At 41.9% G+C, this 17,981-nt stretch overlaps 1 protein-coding gene across 1 annotated transcript; it reads right to left on the minus strand.

The window, feature by feature from the left end:
- Positions 1–8,869: 8,869 nt before the first annotated feature.
- Positions 8,870–13,753, minus strand: LOC146703140 (mucin-13-like). The gene is made up of 10 exons (XM_085466265.1): positions 13,643–13,753; positions 12,783–12,889; positions 12,578–12,636; positions 12,287–12,444; positions 11,666–11,794; positions 11,289–11,331; positions 11,164–11,201; positions 10,909–10,996; positions 10,542–10,764; positions 8,870–9,858 (listed from the first exon to the last, which is right to left on the minus strand). Exons 2-10 carry the CDS (start codon positions 12,837–12,839, stop codon positions 9,706–9,708), a joined length of 948 nt encoding a protein of 315 aa, XP_085322391.1. The 5' UTR covers positions 12,840–12,889; positions 13,643–13,753; the 3' UTR covers positions 8,870–9,705.
- Positions 13,754–17,981: the final 4,228 nt, after the last annotated feature.

Here is a 17,981-nt window from a genome sequence, read left to right on the forward strand (position 1 = left end):
ATATCAAAGGTTCTGGATATCGATACTCATCAATTAATCATAGGAGGTGATTTTAACTTTGTGTTAAATACTAACCTTGATAGATCATCGAGTAAACCTGCCAAAATATCTAAATCGGCAAAGGCCATCCAGGAATTTATGGGAAACTATGGAATAATTGATTCGTGGAGAGTTCAGAATCCTAATGTGCGACAATATTCATTCTATTCTCCGGTCCACCAGACATATACCAGGATAGACTTTTTTTTAATCGATTCTAAATTTCTACCATCAGTAAAGCACTGTGAATATGGCACAATAATGTTGTCGGATCACAGCCCCCTCCTTTTGCAACTAGCCCTCGGGTTCAATCACACAACAAAGATATGGAGATTTGATAATAGTTTATTATCAAATAAACAGGGGATAGAAGACATTAAGAACCAAATTGATTTCTACCTGTCAATTAACAACACTCCAGATATTACCAAGTCTACCTTGTGGGAAGCACTAAAAGCGTACATTCGGGGGCAGTTAATTTCGCGGAAGAGTCTAATGAATAAACAACGAAGAGAAGAAGAGAGACGTATAAAAGGCAAGATACAGGAAGTAGATAGACAACACACAGTGCGGCCCTCAACAGTCTTGCACAAGAAGAAACTGTCCCTGCAAGCTGATTTACAATTGATGTATACCACAAGAACAGTCAAGCTTCTAACCAGGGCAAAATATAAATATTATGAACAGGGGGAAAGGATGGGTAAAGTTCTAGCACAACAAATCAAGAGACAAGCAGCAACAAGGTTGATCACAGAAATTCGCACCATTACGGGACAAATAACGAGGGACCCAAAGGAGATAAATAGTATATTCAGAAGTTTCAATGTAGACTTATACGCCTCAGAATCAAAAAAGAACCCCGCACTATTTGAGATGTTCTTTAACAAGTTTAGTGTACCTGTGATCAACCCAGACAAAGTAGAACAACTCGAAAAATCCATAACTATACAAGAGATACAGCAAGCAATAGATAATTTACAGAACTCCAAAGCTCCGGGTCCAGACGGTTATACTTCGGAATTTTACAAGGCCTTTAAAGACCATATCTCACCCCTGTTACTAGAAGTATATAATGAGGCGCTGGACAAAAAAGCCCTACCGCCGACTTTGTATCAGGCAAGCATCTCTTTGATCTATAAAAAAGATCCTTTAGACCCGGCTTCATATAGACCGATCAGCTTAATTAATGTAGATAATAAGATACGTGCAAAGATTTTGGCAACACGCCTGGAAACTGTTCTGCCAACAATTATATCTCAGGACCAAACAGGATTCATTAACCCTTTAAGACCTACCATAGAACCAAGTCCGCCAGAGCTTATATTATATTTTTACATGGTGTGGTGCCATTTTTGGGAGCATTTCAAGTTGTTATACATCAATACAACCATTATAGCCCAGATTTTAATAATATGTATTCATTAAGTGCATAGTAATTACATAAATTGCAAAAAAGTGCAATAAACTACAAAAAAATTGAAAATCGTTTTTGCTTTTTTAGCATATATTTGTAGTTAGAGAAATTTAAGAGGCTTATCCCTCAACACTGTAAATACAAAAAAGTTGCACAAAATAGTTTCCCACCACAGGAAATTTATTTTGAGGGTCTTCATAGTTTTATTTTTGAAATACACCAATTTTTATACACTGCAGGAAAAATGAAAATAAATATTATACTGCAAATTTGCAAAAAAGCAGCATATGCATCAAAATAAACTATTTCCAGCAGTGCAATATGAGTCCTAAGCATCCCAGAAACGACACAGAAAGTCATAAAGTCAAAGATAACTTTTAAAAAGACCAGTATAGGCCCTGAGGCCCTGATGGTAAAAAAGACTACATTTCCTTTTTTTTTTTTTTTTTTTTTTTTTGTCCATTTGATTCACCTTTTATTGTTTATTTTATTTTCACTTACTGAATATGGGACAGACTTGACTGGAGGAAAGAAGGGGAGAAAGAAAGAGGGAAAGAGAAACAGCTGAGAAGAGGGACGGGGGAGAAGGGCAAAAACCAAAAACCAACAGAATGAGCAGAAAAAGAAAAAAAAAAGAAGAAAAAAAGAAAAAAAAATGCATATATCAATCACCTGGGTCACCTGCTGAGAAAGAAAAAAGAAAACAAGCAGAAGAGAACAAGAGTAATAGAATAAACAACATCACAATGATATATGGGAATATGACAGTAAATACTAAATATTAAACATTATTGTGCAGCACATAAGATCAACAGAACACAGTGTGCTTTGAGGTAGGAGCCAAAAAGGGTGTAGTTTGTGGGTGTGATCACCCGTGTGTACACCTGTGAGCATGGACGCGTTTGTTTTTTGTTTTTTAAAAGGTTCCTTCATGTAATGATCTGCTAGAGGGTGTGGGGGTCCACAGCCCCGTCCTCCAGGGCATGAAGCAGGTATGGAGGAGATCAAAACTCCAGACATCCAGAGGCCCCCAGAATACAAGAGACCAAGGAAGACCAACAGAGGGGCAGCCGCGCCACTGTCCCAGAAAGAGCTGAGGAGAGTCCCAGATGAGGGGTCACTCAGCAGCCGCGGAGCAGAAGCCAGGGGGAGTTGCAGTGACGCGCCCGTGAGCTCCGCCGGCAGCCAGCCGTGCCTGAGTGACCGAGCCCCAGGCCGAGAGGCCGGGGGCACCCCACCTCCGAAGTGGCCCGAGCGAGCCCCAGGCTCCAGGCCCCGATAAGCGTCCGCCAAGGAGTGAGCCGGTGTGTACCTGGACGCCCATCCCCGGACACAAAGACTACATTTCCACGAAAATGACATCACTTCCGGTTTCGGGCAGGTAATGGCGGACATGCAAAAGTTCGCGCTGACGTCTATTCCAACGTAGGAAGTGTTATGAACAGCTGATCGGATCGGCAAAGCGTGTTTCTGGAATATTGTGTTTTTGTTCCTGCAAGCCTTTTTATGCAGTTTTTGCAAAGCTTTATGTGGAAGGAAACCATGACCTAGGACAAGTTGATGGCATAAGATGTAAGTACAACTCCTCCGGTTTCATATGCAAAAAAAATTATTGCGCTAGCTTACGTGATTGCAGAGCTACCGGGATTTAAAAATAGTTACGTAAAACAGAGCGTGCCCGCTCCGACCGGCTCTAAAGGGTTAAAGACAGGCAGCTGCTTTTTAATATTAGAAGACTTTTAAACATTATCTATATGCAAGACAAGCATAATCCTAATCCTGAAATTTTGCTTTCTTTGGACGCGGAGAAGGCCTTCGACAGGGTCGAGTGGGATTATCTCTTCTCGACCCTGTCGAGGTTCGGATTTGGCCCTAAATTTATTTCTCTGGTTAAACTACTATACATCCAACCAAAAGTGTCGGTACAAACAAATAATGTCCACTCCGACTATTTCGATCTGAATCGTTCAACAAGACAAGGCTGTCCACTTTCACCTCTGCTTTTTGCGTTGGCTATTGAACCTTTAGCTCTTCTACTGCGCTCAACAGACGAATATACAGGGATCAGAAGGGGAAAAGCAGAACATAAAGTCTCGCTTTATGCAGATGATTTACTACTGTATATTTCTAACCCTGCAAAATCAGTCCCAGTCATCATGGAAATTTTGCAGAATTTTGGAGAAGTGTCAGGATACAAATTGAATTTATCTAAAAGTGTGCTATTCCCAGTCAACTCTAAAGCAATAGGTAACCCAAGTTGTTTCAATACCTTGCCATTTCGGGTTTCTAATCAGTTCCAATATCTTGGAATAAATATCACTCAGGATTATTATGGTTTATTTAAACACAATCTCTCTAAACTATATGATGAAACCAAAAATAACATAGACAAATGGATTAATCTACCAATTTCACTAGCAGGGAGGATAAACATTGTTAGAATGAATATTCTTCCCAAATTCTTATTTTTATTTCAGTGTATCCCTATTGTGATTAATAAAGTCTTTTTTAATAAATTGGACTCCTTAATATCCTATTTCATATGGAACAGAAAGAATCCAAGAATCAAGAAAAGCTACCTACAGAGACCGACATGTCAGGGAGGGATGGGGTTACCATGCTTCCGCCTGTATTATTGGTCATGTAATGTTCGTTCCATGTCGTTTTGGTTGCGGACTAAGGGGGCCGACTGGACAACGATGGAGAATGAAAGCTGCTACCCCTCCTCATTAGAAGCTATGATCTATTCAGCTCTCCCTATCCCTAAACATGACTTTAAAAATCCTGTAGTATCTCATACAATTAAAATCTGGACACAGATAAGGAAACATTTCGGGTGGAAGGGAGCTTCCATACTAACTCCACTCATGAATAACGCATCATTCACAACATCACTTTCAAACATTTCATTTCTCCAATGGAACCACAAGGGGCTGCACTCAATAAAGGATTTATTCATCAACAAGGTTTTTCCCACATTCCGGCAACTGCAAGAAAAATTTGACTTGCACAGTAATGACTTTTTCAAATACTTACAGATCAGAAGCTTTGTAAGGAAGCTTTTTCCATCTTTTCCAGGTCGGCCCCCAGACTCTGCCTTAGATAACTTATTTCAGTTTGATCCACTCAAGAAAGGACTAATAACAAAAATTCACAACGCTTTGTCACAACTGGATGGAACTGTCACACTTGACTATCTGAAAGAGGCCTGGCAGTGTGACCTTGGTACGAGAATTACAGACAATAAATGGACAAAAGCCCAGGAAAATGTACACTCTTCCTCTTTTTGCATTCGTCATGGACTCTTACAGTTTAAAGTGCTACATAGACTCCATTTATCAAAGTTGAAACTGTCAAAAATGTTCCCCAATGTAAACTCGTCCTGCGAAAGATGTAAACAGCAACCTGCTTCACTGGCGCATATGTTTTGGAATTGTCCCTGTATAACAACATATTGGAATAATGTCTTTCATATCTTGTCTAAAATTCTAAAAAAACCCACTTAAGCCAGACCCAATCTGTGCTTTATTTGGAGTGAAGCCGGTTGTTGTAGACCTATCAGCCACTCAAAATAATGTGATACGTTTTGTGACGCTGCTGGCACGCCGTTTGATTCTACTAAATTGGAAACAAAAGGTGCCTCCTACCACATCAGCGTTAATACAAGATGTATTGAGACACTTGCAGCTGGAAAGAATTAAACTTGTTAGGATGCCTGGGTCGTTGACCCAGGGTTTTTGAGTTTATTATATTATTTATACTTTATAGTCTTTGGTTTCTTTGAGTTCTGTCTTATGGTTTATGTCTCTGTCTTCTTTAGTTGCTCTGTCTTCCCTATCACCTGTATCCCCTTGTCTAGTTCGCGTCTCTGTGTATCCTTAGTTCCTATATCCCCGTGTTCAGTCAGTGTTTGTGTCTGCCCTGGTCCCACATCTCTGTTCCCTCTGTAGTGCCTGCATGTGAGTCTGTGTTATGTGTTTCCTGTTTTACTTTGAAGGTCTCTGTCTTATCTCAGTGTGTTCAGATTATGCTTCTTTGGTCTCGTCAGTTCTGATTTGTCCCAGCTGTGTTTTCCTCCTGTTACTCATTCCCTGATTGCTCCTTCTGTGTATTTAAGCCCTGTGTTTCTCTGTGTCCGTGTTGCGATCTACCGTTTACCTTGCTGTGTGTTCTGTCATTCCTTCAGTTTAAGTTTATTTTGAGTTTTTCCAGTTATGTTATATTTTGAGTATCACATTAAAGCCATTTAGGGTTCACGACTGTCTCCGGAGTCTGCACCTTGGGTCCTATTCCTGTCTGCACACAGCCACACCCATCAAAACTCCTACTAAAGGGGAGGTTGGAGGAATTCCATTCAACCTGGCAACCTTTTATAAATTTCTTCAGTACTGTACAGATATAAATGGTCACTGAGCCTCATTGTTAGTTCGATAAATAGCATCCTCTGTCCAACGTTGTTTGTTGTTGCCTTTTTTTTTCTTTTCTTTTTTTTTCTTTTTACTTTGTTTAATTTCTGTTGTATATATGTAATCATTTATATTTGAATCTTAGTTGCCTTTATGATAAAGAACACTGGAAAACCAAATAAAGAGATTTGAGAAAAAAAAAATTCTCAACAACAAAAACAATTGGTAAGAATATAATTAATGTGTAAACAACTTAATAACCCCCAAAGTGTCTAAGTCACATGATGTGTCAGCGCAACACCGAAACATAAGAGAGAGGGGGGGGGAGCAAAGTGTGCCTGCTCTCCGCTGACAAAGGAGCAGCGAGTCCAGCGACCTGGCTGTTTCGTTTTTGCCGAAAGCACAGCATAGCAAACAAGCAGAACTCAAAGTAAAGAATCGATCTAGCCAGGCTAGTATCAATCCGATATCGATTCCGACTTGGGATCGATACTATCGATATTTGGATCGATCCGCCCACCACTAGTACGAGTTTTTGTAACTGACTGTAAAAAGTCAGCACAACGAGCAAATGCCCGGTATGCCCGATGGCCAGTCCAGCTATGGCCGTGGCATCAGTTAACCCTTTGCATGCCAACTGTGACACGCGTGCCTAGGGTTGCCGACCCCTGGGATACGCCCTCCCTGCCCAGTGCACGCTCCCGACGCAGGGGGAACAATTCTGTTGGGGATACCTATCTTGGCACAGCACCAGTAACGAGGGAGAAGGAAACTGGTGGGAGCACAGCTGACACTAATCACAGGAAGGAGACAAGGAACATGCACAGGAAAAGGGACTGTCAAAATGACACAGGAAACTAACACTGAGACGAGCAAGAACAGTAACGTAAACAAGCACAGAGACAAGACTGAAAGGGGAACAAAACATCGGGAAGAGACGTGATGTAGTTTCCAGCCAAAGAAAACTTAAGCCTGAACCAGGCACATGCAGAGGATGGCAGGGGGCAGAAGGGGCTTGGGCACCTTCCCCTTTCCTGATGGGCGCTCCAAGTGCCCTTTTCTTGAGCCTTTTTTTTATTCTATTAAAATGTTTTTCATGTGTGTGTGTGTGTGTGTGTGTGTGGGGTGGGGGGGGGGGTCTTGCCTGTGCCCTTCAACAATAACATAACTATTAATCTCAGTTTTTCTAAATAAAAGGATCTGGCTTGCATCAATCACATGATGACGCTGACTACGAGCATGCTGTGTGTGAAACAGTACGACAAACATTACCTGTCCTAGATCTGATATTTAGCGTATGTAATTCTATTTTAAATCCTATCTGTTGAAATTAAAAACAATAAACTTTAGATTCCAGTTATTGCTATTTTTGACAAGGAGAGAAACCTCTGTGCTTTATATAGATGCTACATGCTTAATCCAACAATTAGAGATTTATGGCTGATCATTAAGAGCCACCAAAAAGAAATCTTTTTGCAGCTGTAGCTGAAACAAGCAGAACAGATATTATTTAAAAAAAAATTACACACCTTAATTTGAGGTAGTCTGAAGAGGGCGGTAGAGACCTGTGGCAGACAGAGTTCATGTCCTCTTCTGTTACCTGTCCTGTGCCCTTTGCTGCAGAATTAGCTACACTGTGAAATCTAACTGTACAATTTCCAGAAACAATAAAATATTTATCGTTCTTTGAAAACGTTGTGTATAATTCATCAAATGAAAAGAGTACACTTAAATGACTGTTTATAATCTCTAGTCAGTATTACTAGTACATATAAAAGCTGAAAGTAACAGCAGGACAACTGGAAAAGGGTGTTGTTTGGTGCCTGCTAAATAAGCAGCTAAGATTCTTTTGCTATTATAATTGTTTTATTTTTTACAAATAATAATAACAACAATAATAATAATAATAATAATAATAATAATAATAATAATAATAATAATACTTTATCTTTATCCTACTCCTCTCTGGCAGCAAGAATGGGTTTCATTCTTTTGAAACTTATTTTTATTATTTACATTTTTAAAATTATTTTGAAAAAACTTTTTTTTACTCAGAATTAAGAAACTTCTTTATTTTAAATTCGATTTTTATTCAGTGTTCAGTACTATTTCTGCCAATTCCTTTTCCATTTAAACTTTTGTTAATTTTCTAAACTTTATTTAGAAATACTCTATATATTGTGTGTACTGTTATATAACATTTTTTCTCATTGGTACATCTGCTGTGCATGTAGTCACTGGTTTTCTGTACTAAATTCTAGCAAGACCTACAGTGGAATTCTTTTTGCATAAATTTTTAATTTCTACTGATATAAAACCGAGAAGAAAACATTGGTCAAAAAGTAATATACAATGGTAGAGTTTGAAGAAATTCAGCATTGTGTGCCGAACAGTTTCTCCCTTCTTTATGACAGTAACCTGGGTAGGAGCAAAATGTGCTAAGCACGACATTACTCTACTGCATGCCAGCTTCACAAATGTTTTTCAGCAAAACTTTTCTGTACTACAAAAAAAAAATCAATCTCATTATCGTGGCGATCGTGGCTCAAGAGTTGGGAGTTTGCCTTGTAATCGGAAGGTTGCTGGTTCGAGCCCCGGTTCGGACAGTCTCAGTCGTTGTGTCCTTGGGCAAGACACTTCACCCGTTGCCTACTGGTGGTGGTCAGAGGGCCCGGTGGCGCCAGTGTCCGGCAGCCTCGCCTCTGTCAGTGCGCCCCAGGGTGGCTGTGGCTACAATGTAGCTTGCCATCACCAGTGTGTGAATGGGTGGATGACTGGATATGTAAAGCGCTTTGGGGTCCTTAGGGACTAGTAAAGCGCTATATAAATACAGGCCATTTACCATTAACAGAGATGGATGGATAAGTTAAATAAATTAGGGTTACAAATTATGTAATCGTTCATGTAACATAGCCATAATTTTAAAAACAAGAACAACAGCCTAATGCATCTTCTCAATTATTTCAACTCAGGAAGAGTCTGACAAAGAATATGAGTATTTAAAAGCTCTTTATTTCAAAGTGGGGTTTTGTGTATTTAACTACTATATAATATAAACATGAATTAACCATTAAATAAATATCATACTATAATAAATATACAAGTGACAAAAAAGTGATGCGAAATGAAAGTGATCAAAGACATTCAAATAATAATATCATGTTGAATAACACAATGTTTCAGTAAGGAAGGCCAGAAATAAAACAAATAGATACTTATCAAGCTGTTTGAAGCATTAAGGAGTCAACAAGTACTTAGCCTTTTTGTTTTTTACAAATTATAATAAAATATACAGGTGACTCTAAGATCCAATAAGTTGGACTGTGACTTAATAATATAAATGGAATAGTGTTTTTATTAATTGTTTTAAGTGATATGGAATCTCTTGGAGCCACAAATTGCTGTGTCTTTGCTCGCTTAGAATGAGCCCTAAACAAATACAGAAACTAGTTAAATATCAAGTTGTGACTAATTACAAAAATCAAACATAGTCAAGTGAACAAGTGAAGCATTAATGGGAAAAGAAAGCAACATCAAGAAGCTCCTCATCAGTTTAACATGGATGTCCAGGTTTCTGGTTCATGTCCAATAAATAATTCATAAGCCATTTTTCAGGAAATAAAAAAAAAACAAACAACAAAGGAAAAACAATGAATACTTTTTTAAATTCCATGTGATATAATCAAGAACAGTTTATGCACAGAAAACAATTCCTGTAAAAAATGGTGAAAAGCCAGATCGCTCATTAAGTTTCGTTGTGTGCAGTAACTGGAATACAATTCCAAAAAAACACAAAACAAAAAACAAGTCATTGCCATTGTATGGTCAACTCTGTGTGAGTTTTTACTAACTGAAGTCGCTTTCACTGTCGTACTGGTAGTAAGGGTTATCGTAGCCTTGGCTCTGAGCGTGTGGTTTGATCTGGGGTCGTTTTACAGCGTAGAGGTTGTTCTGACGTTGAGCCTGGGAGTTTGTGTTATTTTGGTCACTATATAACTCCTGCAGAGGGAAAACAATACAATTACTTTCACAGTGAAATGAACAACAAACGACATAAAAACGAAAAGCTTCATAAAATCAGGGAGAAATGCAAATCGAAGCCTACATCTCTATGGACACACAGAGACATACTGTCACAATCCTGGGTCTTTTGACCCAGCGTTTTGAGTTTTAGTTTATGGTTTATGTTTAAGCCCTTCAGGTTTTCTAGTTCATTTTTTATCATGCCTAGGTTGTTATAGTTTGTTATTAGATTCCCCTTGTGTCTTCCACCCCTGTTAAGTCTCCCTTGCCCTTCATGTGTTTCATGTCTGTGTCTTACGTTGTCAAGTTCAGGTTGTGATGTCTGCGACTTATGTTTCTTGTTTTATTTTGAAGAGATCTTGTGTTCCTGTGTTCATCGCGTTTAGTTTTACTCTTTCCCTGCAAGTTCATTATGTTCATGTGGGTTGTGCTGTTTTGATCTTTATAGTTATTATTTCCTTTAGGCTTAGTTCTTGTAATATGGCTTCACTGTGTTCCATGTTGTGTCTACTGTGCCTTTCTGTACCATGTTTCAGGTTCCTATGTTCTGTCTCCCCAGTTGCTGTTAAGTTTATATGTTTAGAGTTCAGTCAGTGTGTTTCCTGTTTTATTTTGAAGGTCCGTGTCTCATGTCAGTGAGAAACATGACGCATACTCACTGAGCTGTTGTCCACAAAGACAGGGCTTTGTCGACTGTTTGAAGTTATCTCCAGGTTGGTTATGCTGTTGGTGGTGGTGGAGTTGGTGGCTCGTGGGAGTTTGGGCGCACCATTGGAAAAAATTGGCAGGCTAGTGAACCCTTTAAATGTGAATGAATCCTGGTTAATGTGTGGGTTTTCTATATCTCCATCTTTGCCGGTTTTGGAGATTTTCTTTGAGGATCTGATAACAAAATGGTAAAAAAGCATTACAGTTTACTATTACAGTGTTCATCAGGCATTTGCAAACTTTTACATTTAAAATTTGTAATAAAGATGTGGATAAATTAATGTTTAAAGTGAGTGGATGGGTTGGTGGGAAACTTACATGGTAGGGATTATTGGTAGAAGGATGAGGGATATGAGCAGCAGTCCCCCAAGAACAGAGCCCACAATTACCAGAATGAGCTGCCAGTCTAATAAAACACAACAAAGATTTAAGTCCTTAACTAATTTAAGTCCTTAACTGAATTCCCCATTGGTAGAAAATCTATTTTAGTATTTGTTGTCAATACTCATTAGGGTTTTTTTTCTCAAAAATTATGTTTCAGCTTTCACTTTTAAAAACATACAGTATACTCACTTTCACTGCATTCCAAACCAGAATAACCAAACGAACATCTACAAGACAAAAAAAAATGTTTATTTTAGGATTTCATTTACCCAAACTTACATCAATGCTGAACATACAGGAGGAGGAGCACTTACTTCACACATGTATTATCTTCAAATCTAGACCCACTAGGACAAGCTGTGAAAATGATGAGACAGTTAAAGAAGTAGATAAATAACTATTTAAAGAGTCAAAGGAGCTTGCAAAGAAAAGCGTCTGGACTTCTTTAAGTTACTTGAAGACGTTTCACCTCTCATCCGAGAAGCTTCATCAGTTCTAAGGTCAAATGAACTGAAGAAGCTTCACAGATGAGAGGTGAAACGTCTTCAAGTAACTTAAAGAAGTCCAGACGCTTTTCTTTGCAAGCTCCTTTGACTACGATGACCTGGATGACTGAGAACCTTCACAGACAACTATTCAAAGAAAGACACACACACGGAGAGATGTTTGCTTGTTCACCAAGATATCTTACCAGTGCACATTCTGTCACTGAAGTCTGTTTGAAAATGTTTTTCCAAACAGGTACAGCTGTAGGCTCCATCCTGTGATGTGCAGTTTGAAGTTTTTACATCACAAGGGTTTTCAGCACACAGGTCTGTTGCTTTAAATAAAGGAGAGAGTGGGAAAAAGCTTTAGCTCATACAGCTTAAAGACTGAATACAAAATGTCCTCAGCAGTTACATAAGTCAGTAACTAACATGTCATGATGTGAACTGTGGATTGGAATGTACAGTCTGCAATTTAGTTATACCATTATCATTAGGACTTCATAAAAGTTTATCTAAATTATAGTTTCAATTCAAAGTTCAGAATAGAAGCAACCATGAGCAAGAATGTTGCATAGATCAAAAACTATTTATAAAGGGCTTTGTTTTGTTTTTTTTTAACAACTAAATCATCTTGGACATATGGTGGAAACGGTTTGATTCAGACGGAAACATAAATATAGTATAAAGTATTCTGAAACACATCTTGTCAATTATATTCTTTCTGAAAACAAATCTTTATCTTGTGTGAGTCTTGTTTTAGAAACATATCAACATAGAAGTTACTGGAAAAACACAGTGTGCTAGAATACATGTAATAAACTTACTCTCAAATGTTGCCCCACTCAGCACACAGTCATCACAAGGATTGTTTTCTAACTCCCTTATAACGTCATCTTCTTTGATTTCAGAACTGGCTTTGAAGATGATCTGTAGTACTGCAATGATCTCTGAGCGTGCGCTCAACATACGACTGGTGCTTGGCCTGTTTAGACAGAAATCACATTTAGTGATGATTGCATCCTTTATTTTTTCAGGATAGCACCATGTTAGTGTACAGTGATTCGAAATAGGCTGAAAAATTGTAAGGTAAAAGCTGTTGTCAGTCTGAGACTTACAAGAGTTTCAGCACTATAGAGCCAGAGTAACCGTCCTTCCCTTTATAAACTTGATCCAGCTGTGTTTTCAAAAGAAAATATGTTTTGGTCAAGATGAATAAGATATAATTATTTTTTAACTTAAGCTCAAATTTAGCTTGTAAAAATGTCAAAAAATGTCCATAAAGACACATTTATTGATAGAGAGTACTAACTGATTACTTACCGCAGCAACAATTTCATCTGCAGTTTCTTTAAATTCCTTTGATGTGGTATCTTTCATTTTTTCATTAAATGGTTTTCTCAGGGAAAGTTTTCCAGGGAAAACTTTGGCTGAAAGCAATAAAGCATCATCAGAAGAAACTCAAAATCTAATAAAATGATACTTTATCCTGTCATTAACTTGCTGACAGGAGGAAGATTTATCCCAGTGTCATACAGTATCTCTGTTAAATATGACGCTACAACTAGCAGATACTTAGCATTATGACAGGAACTGATAGCTAACATAAAATCTTCTCTGCTTGCCTGGCAAATACAAGGCAACAAGAATATAGTTCATGATGTCACTGCTCCTGCCCGAAATTAATCCCAGAGAAATAAAAAATGAAACAAAACATAATCTGCCTTTCCTACTTTTTTTTTTTTTTTTGCATGGAATAAGTAGACCAAATCGAAAATATTAATTAGTAAACTAGCTGTTTGTCAGATTTTATAATTTTGTCACTAAGCTAGGCTAACAGTTTACTAACCTTACTTATTGTTTATGCTGGGAAATGGTTAAGGGCATTTTCATATCTATAGTGTGTTTACTCTGGTACAAATTGGTTAATACTTTTGTAAACTTGAAGATTTTTCCCTTGGTTTGGTTTATTTTCACACAGAAAAAAATCCAAGTCCATGGGACATTTTATGACAAGGGAGAACAAATCTTTGGTGTCATCTTGACACGAAAGATGTGAAAACACCTTAAGAGAGCTCTGTTTAGTTCAAAAGGTGCTTATGGTTTTGAATCACCTATTCTTCACTAACACTAGGTAAGAATTGTAAGAAGTTGACAGCTGTTGTAGACAAACAAATAATTACCATTTTCACATCTCAGGGTGATATTATTGTAAAAATCACCAGGCAGACAGATGCATACAAATGTGTGGTTGGCACGGGCTTCACAGGTGCTACCAACACCACATGGATTTGAATGACAGGGATCTTCAAAGTGGAAACAAAAGAAAAAATAATATAAGCCTTTGAAGTATTATGTAAATACTTGGACTGGATACAGATAACATTATACTTGTTATACAGGCTACTGGCCGCATTACCCGGAGATGCTGACGTAGGTGGAAGACCTGTTGCTGAACTTGATGGATCCAATGAAGTAGCTGGGGCGTCTGTTACTGCAGCTGTAGGATCTGGTGAAGTAGCTGGGGCGTCTGTTACTGCAGCTGTAGGACCTGGTGAAGTAGCTGGGGCGTCCGTTACTACAGCTGTAGGACCTGGTGAAGAAGCTGGGGCATCCGTTACTGCAGCTGTAGGATCTGGTGATGTAGCTGGGGCGTCCGTTACTGCAGCTGTAGGACCTGGTGAAGTAGCTGGGGCATCCGTTACTGCAACTGTAGGATCTGGTGATGTAGCTGGGGCATCCGTTATTGCAGCTGTAAGACCTGGTGAAGTAGCTGGGGCGTCTGATACTGCAGCTGTAGGATCTGGTGAAGTAGCTGAATCTGGTGAAGTAGCTGGGGCGTCCGTTAATGCAGTTGTAGGATCTGGTGAAGTAGCTGGGGCGTCCGTTACTGCAGATGTAGGACCTGGTGAAGTATCTGGGGCGTCCGTTACTGCAGCTGTAGGAGCTGGTGAAGTAGCTGGGGCGTCCGTTACTGCAGCTGTAGGACCTGGTGAAGTATCTGGGGCGTCTGTTACTGCAGCAGTAGGATCTGGTGAAGTAGCTGGGGCGTCTGTTACTGCAGCTGTAGGATCTGGTGAAGTAGCTGGGGCGTCTGTTACTGCAGCTGTAGGATCTGGTGAAGTAGCTGGGGCGTCTGTTACTGCAGCTGTAGGATCTGGTGAAGTAGCTGGGGCGTCTGTTACTGCAGCTGTAGGATCTGGTGAAGTAGCTGGGGCGTCTGTTACTGCAGCTGTAGGATCTGGTGAAGTAGCTGGGACGTCTGTTACTGCAGCTGTAGGATCTGGTGATGTAGCTGGGGCGTCCGTTACTGCAGCTGTAGGACCTGGTGAAGTAGCTGGGGCGTCCGTTACTGCAGCTGTAGGACCTGGTGAAGTATCTGGGGCATCTGTTACTGCAGCTGTAGGATCTGGTGAAGTAGCTGAATCTGGTGAAGTACCTGGGGCATCTGTTACTGCAGCTGTAGGATCTGGTGAAGTAGCTGGGGCGTCTGTTACTGCAGCTGTAGGATCTGGTGAAGTAGCTGGGGCGTCTGTTACTGCAGCTGTAGGATTTGGTGAAGTAGCTGGGGCGTCTGTTACTGCAGCTGTAGGACCTGGTGATGTAGCTGGGGCGTCCGTTACTGCAGCTGTAGGATCTGGTGAAGTAGCTGGGGCATCCGTTACTGCAGCTGTAAGACCTGGTGAAGTAGCTGGGGCGTCTGTTACTGCAGCTGTAGGATCTGGTGAAGTAGCTGGGGCGTCCGTTAATGCAGCTGTAGGATCTGGTGATGTAGCTGGGGCGTCCGTTACTGCAGCTGTAGGACCTGGTGAAGTAGCTGGGGCATCCGTTACTGCAACTGTAGGATCTGGTGATGTAGCTGGGGCATCCGTTACTGCAGCTGTAAGACCTGGTGAAGTAGCTGGGGCGTCCGTTACTGCAGCTGTAGGATCTGGTGAAGTAGCTGGGGCGTCCGTTAATGCAGCTGTAGGATCTGGTGAAGTAGATGGGGCGTCCGTTACTGCAGCTGTAGGATCTGATGAAGTAGCTGGGTCGTCCGTTACTGCAGCTGTAGGACCTGGTGAAGTAGCTGGGGCGTCCGTTACTGCAGCTGTAGGATCTGGTGAAGTAGCTGGGGCGTCCGTTACTGCAGCTGTAGGACCTGGTGAAGTAGCTGGGGCGTCTGTTACTGCAGCTGTAGGACCTGGTGAAGTAGCTGGGGCGTCTGATACTGCAGCTGTAGGATCTGGTGAAGTAGCTGAATCTGGTGAAGTAGCTGGGGCGTCCGTTAATGCAGTTGTAGGATCTGGTGAAGTAGCTGGGGCGTCCGTTACTGCAGATGTAGGACCTGGTGAAGTATCTGGGGCGTCCGTTACTGCAGCTGTAGGACCTGGTGAAGTAGCTGGGGCGTCCGTTACTGCAGCAGTAGGATCTGGTGAAGTAGCTGAATCTGGTGAAGTAGCTGGGGCATCTGTTACTGCAGCTGTAGGATCTGGTGAAGTAGCTGGGGCGTCTGTTACTGCAGCTGTAGGACCTGGTGAAGTATCTGGGGCGTCTGTTACTGCAGCAGTAGGATCTGGTGAAGTAGCTGAATCTGGTGAAGTAGCTGGGGCATCTGTTACTGCAGCTGTAGGATCTGGTGAAGTAGCTGGGGCGTCTGTTCCTGCAGCTGTAGGATCTGGTGAAGTAGCTGGGGCGTCTGTTACTGCAGCTGTAGGATCTGGTGAAGTAGCTGGGGCGTCTGTTACTGCAGCTGTAGGACCTGGTGAAGAAGCTGGGGCGTCCGTTACTGCAGCTGTAGGATCTGGTGATGTAGCTGGGGCGTCCGTTACTGCAGCTGTAGGACCTGGTGAAGTAGCTGGGGCATCCGTTACTGCAACTGTAGGATCTGGTGAAGTAGCTGGGGCATCCGTTACTGCAGCTGTAAGACCTGGTGAAGTAGCTGGGGCGACTGTTACTGCAGCTGTAGGATCTGGTGAAGTAGCTGGGGCGTCCGTTAATGCAGCTGTAGGATCTGGTGAAGTAGATGGGGCGTCCGTTACTGCAGCTGTAGGATCTGGTGAAGTAGATGGGGCGTCCGTTACTGCAGATGTAGGACCTGGTGAAGTATCTGGGGCGTCCGTTACTGCAGCTGTAGGACCTGGTGAAGTAGCTGGGGCGTCCGTTACTGCAGCTGTAGGACCTGGTGAAGTAGCTGGGGCGTCCGTTACTGCAGCTGTAGGACCTGGTGAAGTATCTGGGGCGTCCGTTACTGCAGCTGTAGGATCTGGTGAAGTAGCTGAATCTGGTGAAGTAGCTGGGGCATCTGTTACTGCAGCTGTAGGATCTGGTGAAGTAGCTGGGGCGTCTGTTACTGCAGATGTAGGATCTGGTGAAGTAGCTGGGGCGTCTGTTACTGCAGCTGTAGGATCTGGTGAAGTAGCTGGGGCGTCTGTTACTGCAGCTGTAGGACCTGGTGAAGAAGCTGGGGCGTCCGTTACTGCAGCTGTAGGATCTGGTGATGTAGCTGGGGCGTCCGTTACTGCAGCTGTAGGACCTGGTGAAGTAGCTGGGGCATCCGTTACTGCAACTGTAGGATCTGGTGAAGTAGCTGGGGCATCCGTTACTGCAGCTGTAAGACCTGGTGAAGTAGCTGGGGCGTCTGTTACTGCAGCTGTAGGATCTGGTGAAGTAGCTGGGGCGTCCGTTAATGCAGCTGTAGGATCTGGTGAAGTAGATGGGGCGTCCGTTACTGCAGCTGTAGGATCTGGTGAAGTAGCTGGGTCGTCCGTTACTGCAGCTGTAGGACCTGGTGAAGTAGCTGGGGCGTCCGTTACTGCAGCTGTAGGATCTGGTGAAGTAGCTGGGGCGTCCGTTACTGCAGCTGTAGGACCTGGTGAAGTAGCTGGGGCGTCTGTTACTGCAGCTGTAGGACCTGGTGAAGTAGCTGGGGCGTCTGATACTGCAGCTGTAGGATCTGGTGAAGTAGCTGAATCTGGTGAAGTAGCTGGGGCGTCCGTTAATGCAGTTGTAGGATCTGGTGAAGTAGCTGGGGCGTCCGTTACTGCAGATGTAGGACCTGGTGAAGTATCTGGGGCATCTGTTACTGCAGCTGTAGGACCTGGTGAAGTAGCTGGGGCGTCTGTTACTGCAGCTGTAGGATCTGGTGAAGTAGCTGGGGCGTCTGTTACTGCAGCTGTAGGATCTGGTGAAGTAGCTGGATCTGGTGAAGTAGCTGGGGCGTCTGTTACTGCAGCTGTAGGATCTGGTGAAGTAGCGGGGGCGTCTGTTACTGCAGCTGTAGGATCTGGTGAAGTAGCTGGATCTGGTGAAGTAGCTGGGGCGTCTGTTAATGCAGGTGTAGGATCTGGTGAAGTAGCTTGGGCGTCTGTTACTGCAGCTGTAGGATCTGGTGAAGTAGCTGGGGCGTCTGTTACTGCAGCTGTAGGATCTGGTGAAGAAGCTGGGGCGTCTGTTACTGCATTTGTAGGATCTGGTGAAGTTGCTGGGGCGTCTGTTACTGCAGCTGTAGAATCTGGTGAAGTAGCTGGGGCGTCTGTTACA

The sequence above is a fragment of the Copadichromis virginalis genome, linkage group LG8 (genome assembly GCF_057382275.1).
Source record: "Copadichromis virginalis isolate Kocher_CV1m ecotype Utaka linkage group LG8, C_Virginalis_male_GT1.1, whole genome shotgun sequence".
NCBI lineage: Eukaryota > Metazoa > Chordata > Actinopteri > Cichliformes > Cichlidae > Copadichromis > Copadichromis virginalis.